Source organism: Gigantopelta aegis, chromosome 9 (genome assembly GCF_016097555.1).
Source record: "Gigantopelta aegis isolate Gae_Host chromosome 9, Gae_host_genome, whole genome shotgun sequence".
Taxonomy (NCBI): domain Eukaryota; kingdom Metazoa; phylum Mollusca; class Gastropoda; order Neomphalida; family Peltospiridae; genus Gigantopelta; species Gigantopelta aegis.
This window is the reverse complement of record NC_054707.1, coordinates 54,186,006-54,205,707: the sequence shown is the minus strand read 5'-3', so window position 1 is coordinate 54,205,707 and position 19,702 is coordinate 54,186,006. Positions and strand designations below refer to the sequence as shown.

Genomic DNA, 19,702 nt, shown 5'->3' with positions numbered 1-19,702 from the left:
CTGTTAATATACAGCTGTTTGGGCTTCAACAAACCGATACTAGCAAGTGATAGAAATCTATGAAAACATCAACCCAAATATACAGCTTTTCAAGATCTACTGATACAAACTTATGCTAGCAAGTGATAAAAAGTGAAAAAATCTGTGAAATGTGTCAACTCAAAATACCCATGGCTAGTGATTTCAATGTTGGGCTAGTAAATAACTACTAATGTTGCAGTTAAATTGATTTTGTAAATATGAATATCCTGCCCCCATCCAACCCCCCAATTTTAGTGTTTTAAGCTCATTCTCCCCTTTAGGTGACATATCTGATTATTACTATTATTTAGTAAAATTGTATTAAATTAAGGTAAAGTAGGGCTAGTGAATTTTTAATTGTGGCTAGTAAAATATTTTAATCACTGATCCCACAGCTAGTGGATTTTATAAAAATTCTAGAAGCCCTGCACATTAGGTTGGTACAAGTTTAAAATTTGTTATATACTACTCAAAAGAATTTAAGGGTCAAAATTTTATAACCAAATAAGTTTCAGAGTGTATTAGATTGATGATGTAAACTACACCAAAAATTTAATTTATTGTTCCATATTTACAAAAAACCACAAATAAACGTCACTGTATACAAGAAAGTCACATGACATGCTGTCAAAGTTGAAGGTTGTCAAACATGGATTTTACACATTAGAACATTCGTTTAATAGTGTGTTAATCCACCCCTGGCGCGAATACACTCGACACATCGTTGCCTCATGCTGTTGATCAGACGTCTGAAGAACTCTTGGGGAATGGCCTGCCACTCTGCCATAAGAAGTTGACCCAGATCATGAAGGTTGGCCGGAGGGGCATGGTTATCCCGAACTCTCCTGACTAATTCGTCCCAGGCGTGCTCTATTGGGGCCAAGTCAGGCGAATATGCTGGCCAATCCATCCTGGCGATACCTTGTTGTCTGAGAAAGTCCGTTACCACCCTGGTGCGGTGGGGTCTGGCATTGTCATCCTGCAGAACTGCCCCGCCGCCAATCTGCTGAAGGCCTGGGAGAACCAATGGCCGGATAATCTCATTCAGATAGCGGATTCCATTCAGATTGCCATCCACCACATAGAGGGGGGTCCTGTGGTGGATAGAGATGCCGCCCCACACCATGACGCTGCCACCACCGAACCGGTGACGGTGTCTAACGTTAACGTCAGCGAAGCGCTCCCCAGGACGTCTGTAGACACGAATCCGACCGTCGTTGAACTGGAGACTAAACCTGGACTCGTCAGTGAACATCACTCGACCCCACTGAACACGTTGCCACCGCAGATGAAGTGTGCACCAGTGACATCTGGCCGTTCTGTGACGTGGTAGGAGTGGTGGTCGAACAGCCTGGCGACGGCAGCGTAGATTATTGGCTCTCAGATGATTGCGTATGGTTTGATCAGACACTCGAGTTCCAGTCGCAGTCTGCAGATTGTCACGTAATCGGCGTGCAGTGGTTGTGCGTTGACGTAGAGCCATATTGGTGATGTAGCGGTCCTCTCTATTTGTAGTGCTTCGGGGTCTTCCCGAACGTGGACGATTTCGAACAACGACACTCTGACTGACACCAAGTCTCAGAGCAACATTTCTTTGCGTATTGCCATCCTGAAGCCAAGCAATAGCCCTTCCTCGATCTTCGATAGTTGAAGTCGTACCATTGTCGAATTTGGAGTGTGCACCATACACGAACACAAGCTCCAATTATACGGAAATTCAGCATTGGGAACATGGAATACACATGCAAAGCGTGAAAAAGCAAGTTATGGGCACTTAGCAGACCTTTCGCTTTCGCCCTAATTTACGTGCAAATGTAAGCATGTTTTCGCCATTAGAACTAGTCGACAGTGTCAATGACAGTGGATTTTAATTCATTTATGGGTTGCTTAGACCCACTTTCGTCAAAATGGAACAATACCATGCGTGACATTATGCTCTAGCTAATATAATTGACATTCAGAAAATAATGTCGAAAATATCGTCGGACCCTTAAATTCTTTTGAATAGTATATTAGAATATAGGCGTAGGTTTTGTCTTGCTCCAAGATGGAAATTCATACAAAAAGAAGTTGCACAAAGGCTTAATACATGTGCAATACCAACTGCATGTGCCTTTCACATTCATCAAAATTAACCATCTACTCAAAGAATATTTGCTTGTTTTTAACACCAAAAAGGGTGTTTTTTCATTATTTAACAAGACGTTATCCCCCTCCCCCCAAAAAAAAATAAATATAGACATTAAGAATTGTTTTCTGCATTTGCTTATTAGACCGACATAATGTTCAATATCACATTGAAAATTCTATTGTGTTTAATATATATGGTATTTTGGTGAAATGGAGTTGTCTTTTAAAATACCTGTAATAACATTCCAGAAAAAAATCATGGTTTATTGAATAAATTATTTTCACACCACATAAAGAGTTTAGATTATTATAGAGACACTAGCATAGCCAGGATTATAAAGTTTTGGAGAGGCCACCAAACATTGAGGGAGGACCCAACTACATTGTCCATGACCCTTCTGGCTATGCCAGTGTGTATAGAGGTAACCTTGTTATTGATATGATGATGATAATGTCAACGAAGCTGCAGTCTATGTAGGGCGGTTCTAAAATGAAGGGGAAAGTGACTGTTTTCACTTTAGTATTTTACGCCACGTGAATTGCGTCAGTAAAATGCTTCAATAACTAGAGTTACAATGAAAATGTTTCCACTATAGCATCACATTAATGCTCTGAATACATAGCGACCATTCCAGAGTTTCATGCTGCATACTTATTGGTTCAGGTCATCCAAACTGATGAACAGCAAGCTCAGTCCACCCTCATTAACTGCCAAGAACTCTGAGTGATATCAGACTTTTATGGCCATTAAATGAAGAAGTGTTGTATTTTGACAAATGGTTAAAATAAAAATAAAACATTATTGCACATCAGAAATTTATTATGCTTCAAAGCAAAAAATTGCAAGTTCATGCAATAAATAATATGTACACACAAAGTGTATATAGTTACAAATATTCATGACATACAAAATAAGGAAGTGTGTGGTATATTGGTTATTATTAGAAATTTGAACATGATGAAAATATATGTGAATAAAGAACATGTAGCACTTACAAAGATAAATAAACAAATAAAGTTCTTCAAAACTTTACATTTTCACATCTCAATTATTTTTTATACTAATCTCAAATGTGCATGTGATATATGCAATGACACAATACCACAAACATTTCTTTGTTATTTTGTCACTAAATTCCAATCTCAATTCTATTGTTCACAAGGAATCTGGTAAAAGCATTTAGCCCAAACTCGCATTTATCTAAATAGAGCAAACTCGCATTTATCTAAATAGAGCAATCACTAATCGATATTGAAGCTATTTTCTAACGTTTTTCAAAAATAATTAGAAAGGCAGTTTTTCCCATTACAAATATTTTTAATATTATTTGCATAAAAAATAAAAATAAAAAAATAAAATTCAAGCAGACCCATATCCATAAAAAATAGTTATATACATACCCCTAACCCCTTTGTAATAAGCGATTTTTTAAGCATAGTAAAATAGCTGCATTTGTAACCAGGTCCAAAAAACAAAGACAATTAGGACTATATATATCTATTCAGATAACTATATCAAACTTCAGATGACTTTTGGGGGGTTAGGGGGTAACTCCTTGGCAGGGTCTTTTTAACAAAAAAGTGTTATATCAGACTAGATCACGGGTACAGACTACAGGTGGACTGTGCCTAAATCATCTATCTTTTTCATTGATGTCTTGTATTTGAAATGTGGGTTCCCCACAGACAGTTATGTTAGTCTGACGTCGGTCATAGCACCATGCAGTCCTCTACAAAGTAAGTTCAAATTTACTCTTCCCTGGCCAGTAAAGTATAATATTTTAGTCGCCAGACACTTATATTTAGTAGCCAGTTAATATATACTTGTAATTAAATCGATTCATCTGCCATTTTACGGAACATTACTAATGCAATAATTGTTATTAGGACTACATTCGAATGAATGAACTCGTGAAGAGGTGATTCCTAGTTGTTAAATAGTAATTACAAGTTACTGTTGGTGTTTGGTTCCACTAAAACAGTGAACGACTATTAACTATCATCAAATTCCGTACCCAATAATTGTATTAGACGAATTTAAGCGAATTACTATTTTAATGGCACTGCTAAGATATGCATTTAAATTGCAGTACTCATTAAAAGTTAAATAAAAGTATTATGATAATATCTACCAGGCTTCAACGTGTTACTAGTAGACACCAATCGGCTACCTTAGTTTTGGTTTAAATAATATTTATTTTTGTCACATACTGCCTTGTAAATCCATAAATACTGTGTTGTAAATAGTTGTGTCTTTAAAGCCGTCTAAAGTCAAGTCATGAAAATAGAAACATGTTTTCATCCTCCACTGGTGAACATGACTTCCGACATGATTAAAACGACATTCATGACTGGAGACGTCGTTATCATGGATGGACGCATTATCACTAATCGAATTAAAATTAGCTCCACTATTATATGTGGATCTAACAGCAGCCCGTTGGAGCTCATGTCCAGTTGACCTTTCATTCGCCCAATCAAAACCTTACTGGCAAAATCATGCCAGTGATTTGAAAATAATTTGAAAACATTCGGGATTATGCCGAGGGTATACGAAATGATTCGGGTGAATTACGAAGTATGCCGGAAACTAATTTCAATATAATATTTTATATAAAATTTGTTTCAAGACAAAACAAAAAATGTGATGGTATAGCCATAAAATCTGTTTATACCAGTATACAATCCAGAGTTTATTACTGCACTTTTCCCCCTGGGTTTTTTCAATGTTGAAATAGGCCAACAAGTTCGCCTATTGCATAACTAGTCTCGCCCGATATTTTCAGAATTTGTATGCTCCCGAATAACACTATAAATGGCGAAGTGTAATTGGTCGATATTTAAATTGTTATTTATAGATGAAATGTCACCCGGACATGGGAGTCCACGCAATGCTGTATATACCAGTAGAGCTAATTTTAATCAGACTGCGTTATCACGATAAGCACGAGACGACTGAAGCGCCGCATAACACATATACAAGTCGACATTTAAAATAATTAACGTTTGAGTTTCAAACAGACAAGTAAAGACATACAGTGGCTTAACAATCTCATTTTAATACATAAATAAAACCTGGCTCTAAATGGGATAGGACCGACTTGGTCCAAAACTGAACTGGGGTCGAATTATTTCCAAACACTTGATATTCAAGTCAAGGGAGATAACATCATAACAAAGTATTACTTCCCCCTTAACGTCACCGTGTTTACTCTTGAATACTGGAAACTCGTTACTCATAGTCCGATTAACATGTCTCAAACTTTTATTTTTCAAACAAACTACTGATAGAAAACATGTTTTATGGAAGATAAATTGCTACTGGTCCACAGTGTTTTCCGATGTCCAGTTTTCTTTACAGATTAAAGTAAAATTATTGGACAGTCGCCAACTTGCGAATGTGATTTTATTTTTTAGACGCCAGGGAATGTTTTTAGTCGCCATGGTGAGTATTTTACTCGTTTTGTAGAGCACTGCCATGTCTCGGTCCTCTAAATACATTGAGAAGGATCCCTCCCTCCCCCCCCCCCCAAGGTCTGAATCTACAGTGTCGATCTGGATAATAACAATACTAGGTGATGCTAATGTTCATGAAATAGTTGACTGGTTGCTCATTTGGTTTAACATGCAGCACAAAAAACTAGTCTATCAATAGCTTTCGTGCTCTGGTTGAACTCTGCCCAGGTCGGGTATTGCAAAAACAGTACCAAGTTTCCCAGATTTCATCTGTTTTTGGCACAAGACATTTCATGATAAGAGACCATCTTTGATTTTTATACTTTGGAATTATCTCGCTCGTATTATCACAGGTTGAGTGATTCTTAAAGCGATGTACAAGTAAGGGAGATGTAGGATCTGGATACCAGACAAATATCAAGAAATAAGCTTTGCTGTTTCACTCGGGTTTGTTAAGTCATAAACCTCCAGTACCAATGAAAACACCAGGTCAGACCAATTCATAGTTGTGTATGCGACACCACATTAAATATGGTACCTTTTGTCGTAATCGGATATATTGGACCAAACAAGTGTGCAGGCTGATTGAGTTGTAATGAAAGAGTGGCAAGGCCAAAGTTCTATCCGTCTCTTCAATGCTGCCATCTACCATGATTTATACACGATGCTGATTTGCTTCGCCTTTTGAACCTAAAATAAAAAAAATTAATTCTGTAATACCACAAAGGAACAATTAACTAAAATACCCTTCATTTTAATCTCAACATTCACAAAATACATATTAAATATTAATTATAAAAAGATAAATAATTGAAATTCATTGATCACACCAAAGATTTTTAAATGTTTTTTAAATTTCAGATTGGCAATGTCCATTTTTAACAGTTTATTGCGGTATATGCAAACAGTTCAAATATAAAGTTTTAATGTCAAACTTACAATGGAATATGATCCATGTCTGATCTACCTGGCACTTTTTGTATTCGCTGAGCACAAGATTTCGTCATCTGCATGTAGCTTGGTTTGCTGTATGGCAATCCTGAAAAAAAACAATAACCATAGCTAATAATAATAGAATCTATCACCGTTGTGAGGTATAGATAATGCCCCCTTCACATACATGGATTTTTCTTACGAGTCCTTACAGATCGCACAAATTAACGGATCCTTACGATTTGGCCACTTTTACAACCGATTTAAGAGTTGTTACGAGTTATTACGAGCTATTTACGGTTTATTATGGATTATTACAAGTTATTACGATGTATTTACGGCAAAATTCCACGATTTGTTACAAGTTGTCACGGATAACTACGAGCAACTTACGGGCATTTTACGAGCTTTTTACGGATTGTTACGAGTATATTACGGAATGTTACTATTCATCGAAGCTTTTACGTGTTAGTTACGACCTGTTTACGTGTTGTTACAAATAGTTACGAGTTAGTTACGAGTATTTACGAGTCCTTACGATTTTTTGCCAAAAAATATATAAATCCTGCAAATCTCAATGTATCATCATCCGACAACTGACATCCAGAGAGACAACATGGCATATGAGAGAAACAGATTGCAGTTATATCAACAATTTCTACAATTGCTCCTTCAACTAGCAAATCGTAAACAATATGTAAGAATAAGTAAAGTATACATACCTATTCGTAAAGTACTCGTAACTACACGTAAAGTGCTCGTAATAACTCGTAACAATCCGTAAAGCCATCGTAACACGACTCGAATGAAATCGTAAAGAACACGTAAGCACTCGTAATAATCCGTAAATAAATTGTAAACTAACCGTAACAAATCGTACAAAAAATTGTTACGAGTCATTTACAGATTCTTGTTTACTGGTGGTTACATGTTGTTGCGAGCGGTTTACGATACTTACGGATTGTTACGAGTTATTTACGGAAAATTCAATCCGTGGACAATCGTAAGAAGATTTTTGACATGTCAAAAAAATTGCCTCTCCTTTCACGGATCCTTAAGAGTGTCTGCAAGTTGTTGCGAGTTGTGACGAGTTATTTACGGATACCAGCGAGTTATTTACGGATGCTTGCGACTAACTACGAGTTGGCGATCTGTAAGGACTCGTAAGAAAAATCTGTGTATGTGAAGGGGTATAAGGCAATTCCATTTTGTCCCGAGGGTTGGAATTGCCTATCTATACCTCACAACGGTGATTGATTCTTTTTCTTGCCCATTTAATTACAGTAACAAAACATTAATTTTGTAAGCTACGGTTTGTTTATTGTAGAATGATTCATAAACATTTCACCTAAAAACGCCTTTAATCATACACAGAAAAATATAGTCCACATTATGCAACGACATAAAAATGTAACAACTTACCAATAAAGTTGAAAATATTAATTTGTTTTAATATTTTAAAAACAATGATACAATGTCAAATGGAAAACAGAATTCCGAAAAACATGAGTTATGATGTCAATCGTTGTAAAACATGAGTTATGACATCACGACGTATGTAGAAATCGTTTAGCCCTCGGGTCAGACAGATTTATTTAGCTCTAGGGTCAGACAGATTTTACTAGCACTGTACAAAAGCTGGATAACCCTGTCCAGTGGCAAGAATATTATTCCGGGACTTCTGATAGTAATTATTCCTTTTTGTGACTACCAGTCATTTTTTTTCTTATTCTTGGACTCCTGAAATGAGTTGTAGATCATTGGTCATATAATGCTTAAGCCTTGGATAGACTAACAATCCAGCTCTAGTTTCCAAAGTATTGTCTTTTCTTTTTCACACAAAATACATTTGGAGCTAATACAAACCATGGGTTGAAAACGAAAACCCACAGAATTGATAAGTTTAGCAAGAAACTAAGTATCAGTAGCAAAAGCTGTAATCGCTGAGTCAGTAACTTTCACTGAAAATTCATAATTACTGATATGGGATCTCAAATGAATATGCATTAATATTTGAATCTTCAGCTCAACTAAAACTTGATAAATAGTGGGGTTTAAATACACTTTGGAATAATGTGACTAATGGTCTAGCTGTGTAAAGTATAAGAAACACATAAACGTACTTGATGCAGACTTCTGAGCATTGAACGCCATCGACGGTAGGCCCATCTTGTGAAGGGTTTCAATATTTTCAATTCCATATGCTTGTGAACTGTTCTTGTGTCGAAGCTTGGAATTTGTTTCACTGTGAATGATCGATTTGGTCCTCCTTGCCGGTGTTTCGTTTGAGTTAAATATGCTGAAATATTTATACACATTTAATAATCATAATTAATTTAATGGTTCTTGTCAATTGCTAATCATACATATATGTCAATACAAACATTTAGGCTCATAATAAAATCATAAGCTACTGCTGATCAAACACTAACAGAAGTTTTAAGTCAACATAGCAACTTATACAGAAAGGATTTTAATAAGAGTGCATCTGTACCCCTTCAGTTATTTCTTCCCCCCAGAACCAGCAAACAAACATTCTACAGCACTACACAGAGATAAATAAATAAATAAAACACAGAAATTTTAATATTGGTGGTCAGGTACTGTGATTGGACCTAAAGTTAAGGTTGCACAATAGTCTAAAATGGTGGTCCCTATTCAGAATGTATCAAACACATCAGCTGAAACCATATCACTTGTTAAACTAGCTGGCATCCAGTATAAAATTATTAACCATAAAAGCTAAGATATTAATGGATATATATATATATATATATATAGAGAGAGAGAGAGAGAGAGAGAGAGAGAGAGAGAGAGAGAGAGAGAGAGAGAGAGAGAGAGAGAGAGAGAGAGAGAGAGAGAGAGAGAGAGAGAGAGAGAGAGAGAGAGAGAGAGAGAGAGAGAGAGAGAGAGAGAGAGAGGGATTCGTCACGAGTATTTTTTAATATGGAAAATATCAACCGAGTCTGCGTTAATCGGTATTTGTCGAGGCTCTGCCGAGACAAATACCGATTAACTAGACGAGGTTGATATTTTAGATATTAAAAAACACGAGTAGCAAATTCTATTTATCCTATAACACTTCTAAAATAACAATTTAATTAATTTTTTAGTAAATCACAGTACTAAAGTCGCCACCATCGATGATATGACGTCATCACGATTAGCAGAGATTAGTTTGATGTCACGCATTTTAAATAAATCTTTAAAAACGTTACACTCAAGTACACGGGTCTTGATGGTTAGTAAACAAATAACCCATCCACAACAACACATTACCGTGAGACCGTGCAAATTTGCATACCATTATTAACCGGGTTAATAAAGTAAATTATCACATGAGTTTATGACATGGATATGATGGGCAAGTTATAGAATATATATATATATATATATATATATATATATATATGGTTTTGTTTAGACAGATTATATAGTAAGAGAACTGCTGTTTGAAATTTCTCAAAGTGCATGAAAAGCATTGTCCAATTTCAAAACATTTCAAACCCATAACCACCTAGTTGGGGTAGGGACACCTGTGGTCCGTTTTGTTTCTATTACGTATATTAAAATTGTTTTCTTGCTGAAAGCCCAACTGCCATCTGAATCGGCTCCTTTTAAGATATGGTCTGATAACATTACATTTTTTAAATCATTTATTATTTTCTGATGTGATAACATCAGTATTGTACCCACAGATTAAAGGAATAATACCCTCAGTTAAATCGGTATAAAGGTATTTTTTTTTAAAGTTGGCATAGTGTTTGAACTTCCCCCATTTCTCAATACAAATAAAGTTGTATCTAGACAATGTGTTTTTCACTCTACTAAAAATTTCGATACACAAGACCTGTGTACACTTTTCTGTACATTACAAGTGTCCTTACCTTTTCTGCATTACAGAAGGAGACAGAGTTGGCGTGTTGTCGGACAGAGGCGCTAGAGGACAGCGTTCGGGGGTGGGTGGGGTCTTCACCACCTGAGCGTAGGTTCGGTCGGGTGTCCGAGCCACACTGTCAAAGTTTATGGAGCGAGCCACATGTTTCCTTTCCTTAGACCCATCAATCACGCTACCACTTGCATTCTCTTTACCCAGTATCACAGATGGAGCAGCTTTTGTCACAGTACGAGATGCCAAAACATGCTCTGAAGCACCATGCATCTTTGTCACACTTTCGGACACAGTGTTTTTAACAGCTTGACACACTTGTGAAGAGTTGACATTTGAGACAGTAGGTAAGTCACTATTTTGAGATAAAATACCAGTTTTTGAAACAAACCCTTGAGCCGAAGGTTTCAGAGAACCATAAGGTTTGTCTGTCACAGCGGCAGAAAACTCAGTAGCTGTACTGGACGAGGCAATGTCCGACCAATTTTTATTCCAACAGTTGACCGTCTTGATGCAAGGAATGACAGAATCTGTACCAACATCACTGATAGCAGATGCTCCGTCGTGGTGCGGTTCATCCAGGGTAAATGTACTGTTCAAGTTGTTACGAGTCTCACTGGAAATGTCTTTCAGATCTTGAGTGATTCCCACCGTTAGTTTTTCATTACTTATCACAGCCAATGAGACTGTGCTGGGAACAGGTTCACCAGCAGTACGAGCTTCTAGTGGAACGTTCAGAATGGATAACTTTCTAGCAGCCGGCGTGTGGCCTGCAAGACACGTAAGACTGTCGGCTTTCTGTACCATGTCGGGGACATTCTCTGGAGCAGACTGAGGAACTTCAATTACACCCTGGCATACTGCGAGTGGTTTTGAGACAGAGTTCCAGTTTTCTCTCTGATTAGCAAACTGCACTGTGCCAGAATCAACTCTCACTACCACTTGATCAGATGGTTGTGAAATTTGCTGTGGAGGGACACCATCACCAGAACCTTAAAAATACAGAAATATTTTTTTGTTAGATCATAATTACAAACCTTCAGCTGGTAACACTATTTACTTGATTCTCATTGGATGATGTTACTCAATAATAAGAACAATGTTATCCTTCAACAAAATGCAGAAAATAACGTAACTATGAAAAATGGATATTAGCAAGGATGAAAGAAACAACATTAATTCTCTTAATTTACACATAAATAAATTCACAAATAAAATAAGTTTATAAAATAATTCTCTCTAGTCCTTCCCATTATCCTACAAAAATGTTTTTTGTAAATAATTTCAGTTTTGTTTGACAAAAGAAGAAAAGTAAGTGTTTTGGAAATAACAAAAAACTTACAATTTTCTTGTCCAATTTAGAAAACAATTGGCTCAGAAATAAATAACTTGTAGTAAAATCCATAGCATGAAAAAAGGCATTTCCTGTGGGACGGACTATACATATTTAACAATATGACATGCTCAACTAAATGTTAGTCAATATGGCTGTACCAAGAGATCAATAAAAATTATTGTATGAGAAACAAGATGTATGAAATGATAGAAAGTTTGATGTCCTGTCAATAATTCCACATCAACTGGCATAATAGATCTTCTGTTTTTGTTTCGAAATATAATTCAATAGATAAACCAGGGCTCGCGCTGTCATTCGCCAATTGCTGAGAGAAAAAAATTGCGAATTTTTTTCTTCCCCATCCCGATTTTTAGAACCAAACATTTTCAACCAGTTTTGTTCACTTGATCTGCCTCAGTGTGAATAAGCGCCATTTGCACGTCCACGTGGCCAGTCTACTATTCAGTAATGTACTGCCAGCGGCTTGTCGTAAAGCTAGAAAACACGATTAAATAAAATGAAATACTGTTTAAGACATGTTGCATTTTTTATATTACATGTTTGATTACTGGCGACAACAAGTTTTACTTTTTATTAGTCATGTTTTGTCATACCGGTTAATATTGTAAATCTGGGTCACGTGGTTGAGTTCATTTCCACGAGGTGGATGCATTGATGAGGAATACACATTGTTTCTCACTTATATACAATCATTATTAGTTAAAACTTTCTACGTTTACAGATTATATTTTCAAACATATTAAATGGCGAAATTATAATTCATTTGTGCTACATCTACTGATATAATAGTAGCGCTGACATGATAGATCCCTCCGCCCCTTGCACAGAAAAAAACAACTCTCGAAACCAGCGTGAAAATGAAAAACATTTATAATGTTGGTAAAATTAATGCCAGTGACAGGAAAAGAAGGAAGTGGTTAGGAGACAATTGATAAATAATAATATATAGGGGTGAGTCTTGTACAGGGGTGAGTCTTGTCATCATTACAAAACAATGGAGGCAGGGTTACAAAAAATAAGAGTCGGATCTTACGTTATGTAATTGTTGAACATCTCCATAATTGGACATTTATAAACTCCTTTTGTCATTTAAATTTTTTTTGATGTCTCATCATATTTAAAAAAATTTGTAATAAACACAAAAGGGCATTGGGTCCTTACATTTCACACTTTTGGTGCAAAAATATATGTATAGTGTATATCTTAGTCTGGTGAATCTTTTGGGGAACATATATATCAAATCAAAATTCACTTGCTTCTTTCAAATTACAGAGAAACATACAATTAATTATCTGATGCATACAATAAGTAAAATTGCCTCTTTTGTGATATATACCACTTGTGGTGCACTGACTTCAATGAGCTCATCGACGGGAATCGACCCTAGAGCACTTTACCACTGGGCCCACGACATCAGCAGCATTTCATTATTAGATTACAAGATGTAAACTGAATAATAAGTACATTTTAGCATATACTATATTATCATAAAGAAAAAAATAAATCTTTTGACTGAAATGCCAATATGTTACTGGCGAATATATATTTAGATTGGCGAAAGAAATTGAAGATTGGCGAATTTTTTGGCAAACAAAACTAGCAACCCAGGGCTAGCCCTGAAAACCTTTATTTGTTCAAATGTATGTAAACAAGGTGATCTAGTTATTTCTTTAATAGAATGCTGAAAGACTATGCCACATCAATAACAACAAATGATACCTTATATACTTACTAAAAAACATATTATAGGACAATCAATCTGATCATGATAACGCAATACAAACAATTAAAGCACAACATTTACGCGTACATTCAATATGCAAATTAAAATTCTTACCTTTAAGTCCAACAGGTGAAGAACTTGTGTGACCAACTGTTGACAAGAACTTGTCACTGACTCCTGGGGTGGAACATTCTTTAATTTTCCTGATGCGACTAGGGGTGCCACCTGTAATAATAATACAAGAGTTAAATCAGCCAACTATTGTTACTACTGGTCTGCAGGGTGAACGTTTAGCACACACTGGGTGGCAACTCTTGTTTGGACCTGCACAACTTTTGACAGTTAGAATACTTGTTTATTTTTACTGTCCGCAAAAAGAGGTTGCTTACAAAAAACCAAAACATGTTGAATAAAATATGCCAGATGAGATCTTTGGGAGATGCAAGCTGCTAAAATGTTTTGTTAGCTTTTTCAGTATACTAATTACAACAAAAGTACACGTGAGGTACATGATACGCCAATCAGGAGTTTGATGGAAAACCATATCTATATTAATGAATATGTTACGGGTACGATTCAAGTCTAATTATGTGAAATTTTTGCAATGGGATGGATGAACAGTTTGTTTTGGACCAACCACCATCCCAAGTTGTTTCTACATGTAGTTTGATGGTCCTGTATGCATCTGTATGCAAGATATGCTCTGGACAAGGATTTACTATTATGTGCAATAGACCATGAAAAGTAAGTCACAGTGACTTAGTAATAGTACGTGACACACCACCATCCCAAATTGTTCCTACATGTGAGATTTGATGGTCCTGTATACAAGATATGGTCCAGACAAGGATTTACTGTTATGTGCAGTAGACGGTGAAAAGTAGGTCACATTGACCTAGTAATAGTATGTGACACACCATCATCCCAAGTTGTTCCTACATGTGAGGTTTGATGGTCCTGTATGCATCTGTATGCAAGATATGGTCCGGAGAGGAAAAAGTTAACAGATGGACGTACGGATGGACAGACCATACCATAACACGACCCATAGATGGGCGTATAAAAAGGGGATGGGATTTAGCTCAGTCAGTTAAATGCTCGGCGGAGGTGCTTGCATCGCAGGATCGAATCACCTCAGTGGATTCATTCAGCTGATTGGGTTTTTTCTCATTCCAAACAGTGCACCACAACTGGTCAAAGGCTGTAGTATATGCTTTCCTGTCTCTGGGAAAGTGCATATAAAAGATCCCTTGCTATCAATTGAAAAATGTAGTTGGATTCCTCTGATGACCAGTTACAATTACAAAATGTGCTCTAGTGGTGTTGTTAAACAAAAACAAAACTTTAACTACAGTAAAAATTGTATTAATGGACATGTATTTTTTAAGGGGAAAGTTATGTTTTTAATATTATTGTAAATATATTGAATGGCAAAATAAAGCCCACCTAAAAAAAACCCACAGCAAACTTACACTTGATAGGAAGCGGTTCAAGAAGTGGTAGATCGACCACTCTGTCGACGTGGTAGCCGACCTCGCTCGTAGCACCGGTCACTTCATCTGCCCACGTGACCTCTGAATGCTCCACTGACTGCAGAATGCCGTCATACTCGGAAGTCATGTCAAAAGTCATCAGACCGTGTCCTTTGAGAACAAAATATTGTTTCTTCACCAAAGTCAGGAGCTTCATTATCAATCTAAATTGAAGTAAAATAGGAGATCTCAGCAAAGTTAACATAGACAACAAACTTGAAGACAACATCTGCCTGGCATAACGTTATGGGATGTTCATTTCAACTGAATGTGAACAAGTCTGTCAGTTGCAGTTTTTTGTGAACATATTGTTGAAAATATGTTTACATTTCAAACCTAAGTTTTTAAATGATTATGCTGTTCTGAGACTGCACCTACAAGCTTTTGTCCCACCTGTCATTAGTCTGTGTATCTCGTTCCTGGACTCGGACAACCTTGCGGAGATGTTTGACATGCTGTCGAGTGTCACTCAGCTCCACCTCCAACTGGTGCATCCGCAGACTTACTTCCAGCATCTGGAACATCATGAACATCTTATTAGTTTAACAAGTCAATACACACAGAAAGAAGAGCTTAGTAATGTACATGTAACTTGTTTATCTCCACCCCCAGCTCATGCATCTGTTGACTTACTTCAACCATCTGGAACATCATTAAGTCAATATAGACAGAAAGAAGAGTTTAGTAATGTACATGTAACTTGTTTATCTCCACCCCCAGCTCATGCATCTGTTGACTTACTTCAACCATCTGGAACATCATTAAGTCAATATAGACAGAAAGAAGAGTTTAGTAATGTACATGTAACTTGTTTATCTCCACCCCCAGCTCATGCATCTGTTGACTTACTTCAACCATCTGGAACATCATTAAGTCAATATAGACAGAAAGAAGAGCTTAGTAATGTACATGTAACTTGTTTATCTCCACCCCCAGCTCATGCATCTGTTGACTTACTTCAACCATCTGGAACATCATTAAGTCAATATAGGCAGAAAGAAGAGTTTAGTAATGTACATGTAACTTGTTTATCTCCACCCCCAGCTCATGCATCTGTTGACTTACTTCAACCATCTGGAACATCATTAAGTCAATATAGGCAGAAAGAAGAGTTTAGTAATGTACATGTAACTTGTTTATCTCCACCCCCAGCTCATGCATCTGTTGACTTACTTCAACCATCTGGAACATCATTAAGTCAATATAGACAGAAAGAAGAGTTTAGTAATGTACATGTAACTTGTTTATCTCCACCCCCAGCTCATGCATCTGTTGACTTACTTCAACCATCTGGAACATCATTAAGTCAATATAGGCAGAAAGAAGAGCTTAGTAATGTACATGTAACTTGTTTATCTCCACTTGTTTATCTCCACCCCCAGCTCATGCATCTGTTGACTTACTTCAACCATCTGGAACATCATTAAGTCAATATAGACAGAAAGAAGAGTTTAGTAATGTACATGTAACTTGTTTATCTCCACCCCCAGCTCATGCATCTGTTGACTTACTTCAACCATCTGGAACATCATTAAGTCAATATAGACAGAAAGAAGAGCTTAGTAATGTACATGTAACTTGTTTATCTCCACCCCCAGCTCATGCATCTGTTGACTTACTTCAACCATCTGGAACATCATTAAGTCAATATAGGCAGAAAGAAGAGTTTAGTAATGTACATGTAACTTGTTTATCTCCACCCCCAGCTCATGCATCTGTTGACTTACTTCAACCATCTGGAACATCATTAAGTCAATATAGGCAGAAAGAAGAGTTTAGTAATGTACATGTAACTTGTTTATCTCCACCCCCAGCTCATGCATCTGTTGACTTACTTCAACCATCTGGAACATCATTAAGTCAATATAGGCAGAAAGAAGAGTTTAGTAATGTACATGTAACTTGTTTATCTCCACCCCCAGCTCATGCATCTGTTGACTTACTTCAACCATCTGGAACATCATTAAGTCAATATAGGCAGAAAGAAGAGTTTAGTAATGTACATGTAACTTGTTTATCTCCACCCCCAGCTCATGCATCTGTTGACTTACTTCAACCATCTGGAACATCATTAAGTCAATATAGACAGAAAGAAGAGCTTAGTAATGTACATGTAACTTGTTTATCTCCACCCCCAGCTCATGCATCTGTTGACTTACTTCAACCATCTGGAACATCATTAAGTCAATATAGACAGAAAGAAGAGTTTAGTAATGTACATGTAACTTGTTTATCTCCACCCCCAGCTCATGCATCTGTTGACTTACTTCAACCATCTGGAACATCATTAAGTCAATATAGACAGAAAGAAGAGCTTAGTAATGTACATGTAACTTGTTTATCTCCACCCCCAGCTCATGCATCTGTTGACTTACTTCAACCATCTGGAACATCATTAAGTCAATATAGGCAGAAAGAAGAGCTTAGTAATGTACATGTAACTTGTTTATCTCCACCCCCAGCTCATGCATCTGTTGACTTACTTCAACCATCTGGAACATCATTAAGTCAATATAGACAGAAAGAAGAGTTTAGTAATGTACATGCAACTTAGTAATGTACATGCAACTTGTTTATCTCCACCCCCAGCTCATGCATCTGTTGACTTACTTCAACCATCTGGAACATCATTAAGTCAATATACAGAAAGAAGAGTTTAGTAATGTACATGTAACTTGTTTATCTCCACCCCCAGCTCATGCATCTGTTGACTTACTTCAACCATCTGGAACATCATTAAGTCAATATAGACAGAAAGAAGAGTTTAGTAATATACATTCATCCTATAACTTACCCATGATATCCATGTCAAAAACCCATGTGATAATTATCTTTATTACACACCAGTGTAAGATATTGCTCATGTCATAACAATCACTCAATATCTAACTAGTGTAATATTGGCGTGACGTGAGCGTGACGTAGATCACTTACTGACCCAGTTCGTAGAAAAATAACTTGTAGTAGTAGGTCTCTACATTTGCTTACTTCTGCAATGCGGTTTGTTTACAGTTCGTTTGTAATAAATAAAATATTAAACGAGCTTGCCTGTCATACCATACTGCAGTAAAAATAAAAGTTCCGGTCCAGATCGCACATAAGTGCAATACAAAATAAATGTATCACACAGTTTCAAAATGTCACTATAGTAAGATTGAATAGGACCACACAGATACAGAGAGAGGAAACCCGCTGTCACCACAGTTGTGGAGCACTGGTTGGAACGAGAAATAGCCCAATGAGGCCACCAATGGGGATCGATCCTAAACCGACCGCATATGAAGCGAGCCCTTTACCACTGAGCTACGTCCCACCTCCTCATTAACTGAAGTCGCAAACAGTTGAGAATTCTTTCTCATCACACCACCAGTAGGGGTAGAATGGACATGCATTTGCAAATATGTTCTTGCTTCTTGGAAACTTTGGGAACATTTTCCCTGCACTAAAACAGTTTTGAGAATACACGGCAAGTCAATCAGCCATTGTGTGACAATGTCCAAGAGCTGAATGTTTGGCTTCCTGTTATTTACCTCCGGCATCACATGCCTGCCTCCGACCGTCAACATCTCCGACTCCACCTGCTTCAACCAACAGCTGTTGTCATCAAACCGCACTGCAGCAGCCTTTTTCCTCTTCTCCAGATCTCCCAACTTCGACTTCGTGAACAAAATATTCTTCTGTATCTTTGAAACAATCTACAATTTAAAGTAAACAAACAACCTATTTTAATATTCTGAAGAACGTGAATAAAGAATACCAAATAATACTTTTTGTCCTGGATGGTAGTGGGTGATCACATGACCAGAAATGGGAGATATCCAAGACACAATGGAACACTGAAGCCTATGACTGACTGTTGAAATGTTCAGCCCAGTCCATTGATGAAGGGGGTAATGTACAAAAGGTTGAGAGGTTAGGCTATAGTATGAAAAGAAATTAATTGCATTTGTCCTAAACAGCAGATAACTAAAACAAACATATAAATAGAGGATTAGTCACAAGTGCTTTTTAATATGGAAAACATATTTTACATATTAGAAAACATGAATAATGAATTCTATTTATCCCATAACACTTCTAAAATAACATTTTAATTAAATTTTTAGTAAATCACCGTACTAAAGTCACCGCCATCGGTAATATGACGTCATCACGATTAGCACAAATTAGTTAAGCTCAGGTACACAGGTCTTGTTGGCTTGTAAGCAAATGACCCATCCACAGCACCACATTACCTAGAAACCGTGTAAATTTGCATACCATTATTAACTGGGTTAATACACCATAATTATTACATGGGTTGATGACATGGGTATCATGAGTAAGTTATATGATAAATAAAGAAATCCCATAAAGATAACCAAACATATAAATAGTTGTTTTAAAATTAATTAAAAAAACAAAACAACCCCACACTCAATTAATTTATCCACATTAATTAAAACAGTTATGCAAACTCACCCCATATTGTATGTCTGTCACCATTTGCAACTTCTGAAGACATTTTTCCTTTCTGTATATTTTTAGTAACCTGTCTCGATAGGTACTTTCAAGGTTCAGCTGTTCCAGTCGAATATCAATGCGAGAAGAGAACAGCTTGTATAAAACATCTTGCAATCTGTAATGACACCAGGTTCATGTAAAGAAAAATGTAAAGAACT

At 36.7% G+C, this 19,702-nt stretch overlaps 1 protein-coding gene across 1 annotated transcript in view; it reads right to left on the bottom strand.

Moving 5' to 3' along the window:
- Positions 1-5,190: 5,190 nt before the first annotated feature.
- LOC121382157 (kinesin-like protein KIF18A) overlaps positions 5,191-19,702 on the bottom strand; it is a 34,303-nt gene continuing 19,791 nt past the window's right edge. The window contains exons 11-19 of the mRNA XM_041511670.1: positions 19,503-19,659; positions 18,572-18,736; positions 15,435-15,556; positions 14,982-15,205; positions 13,624-13,734; positions 10,428-11,421; positions 8,664-8,839; positions 6,547-6,646; positions 5,191-6,297 (exon numbers count right to left, since the gene is read on the bottom strand). Coding sequence (XP_041367604.1) covers positions 6,240-6,297; positions 6,547-6,646; positions 8,664-8,839; positions 10,428-11,421; positions 13,624-13,734; positions 14,982-15,205; positions 15,435-15,556; positions 18,572-18,736; positions 19,503-19,659 — 2,107 coding nt within the window. The 3' untranslated portion in view covers positions 5,191-6,239. The remainder of the gene's footprint in view (positions 6,298-6,546; positions 6,647-8,663; positions 8,840-10,427; positions 11,422-13,623; positions 13,735-14,981; positions 15,206-15,434; positions 15,557-18,571; positions 18,737-19,502; positions 19,660-19,702) is intronic.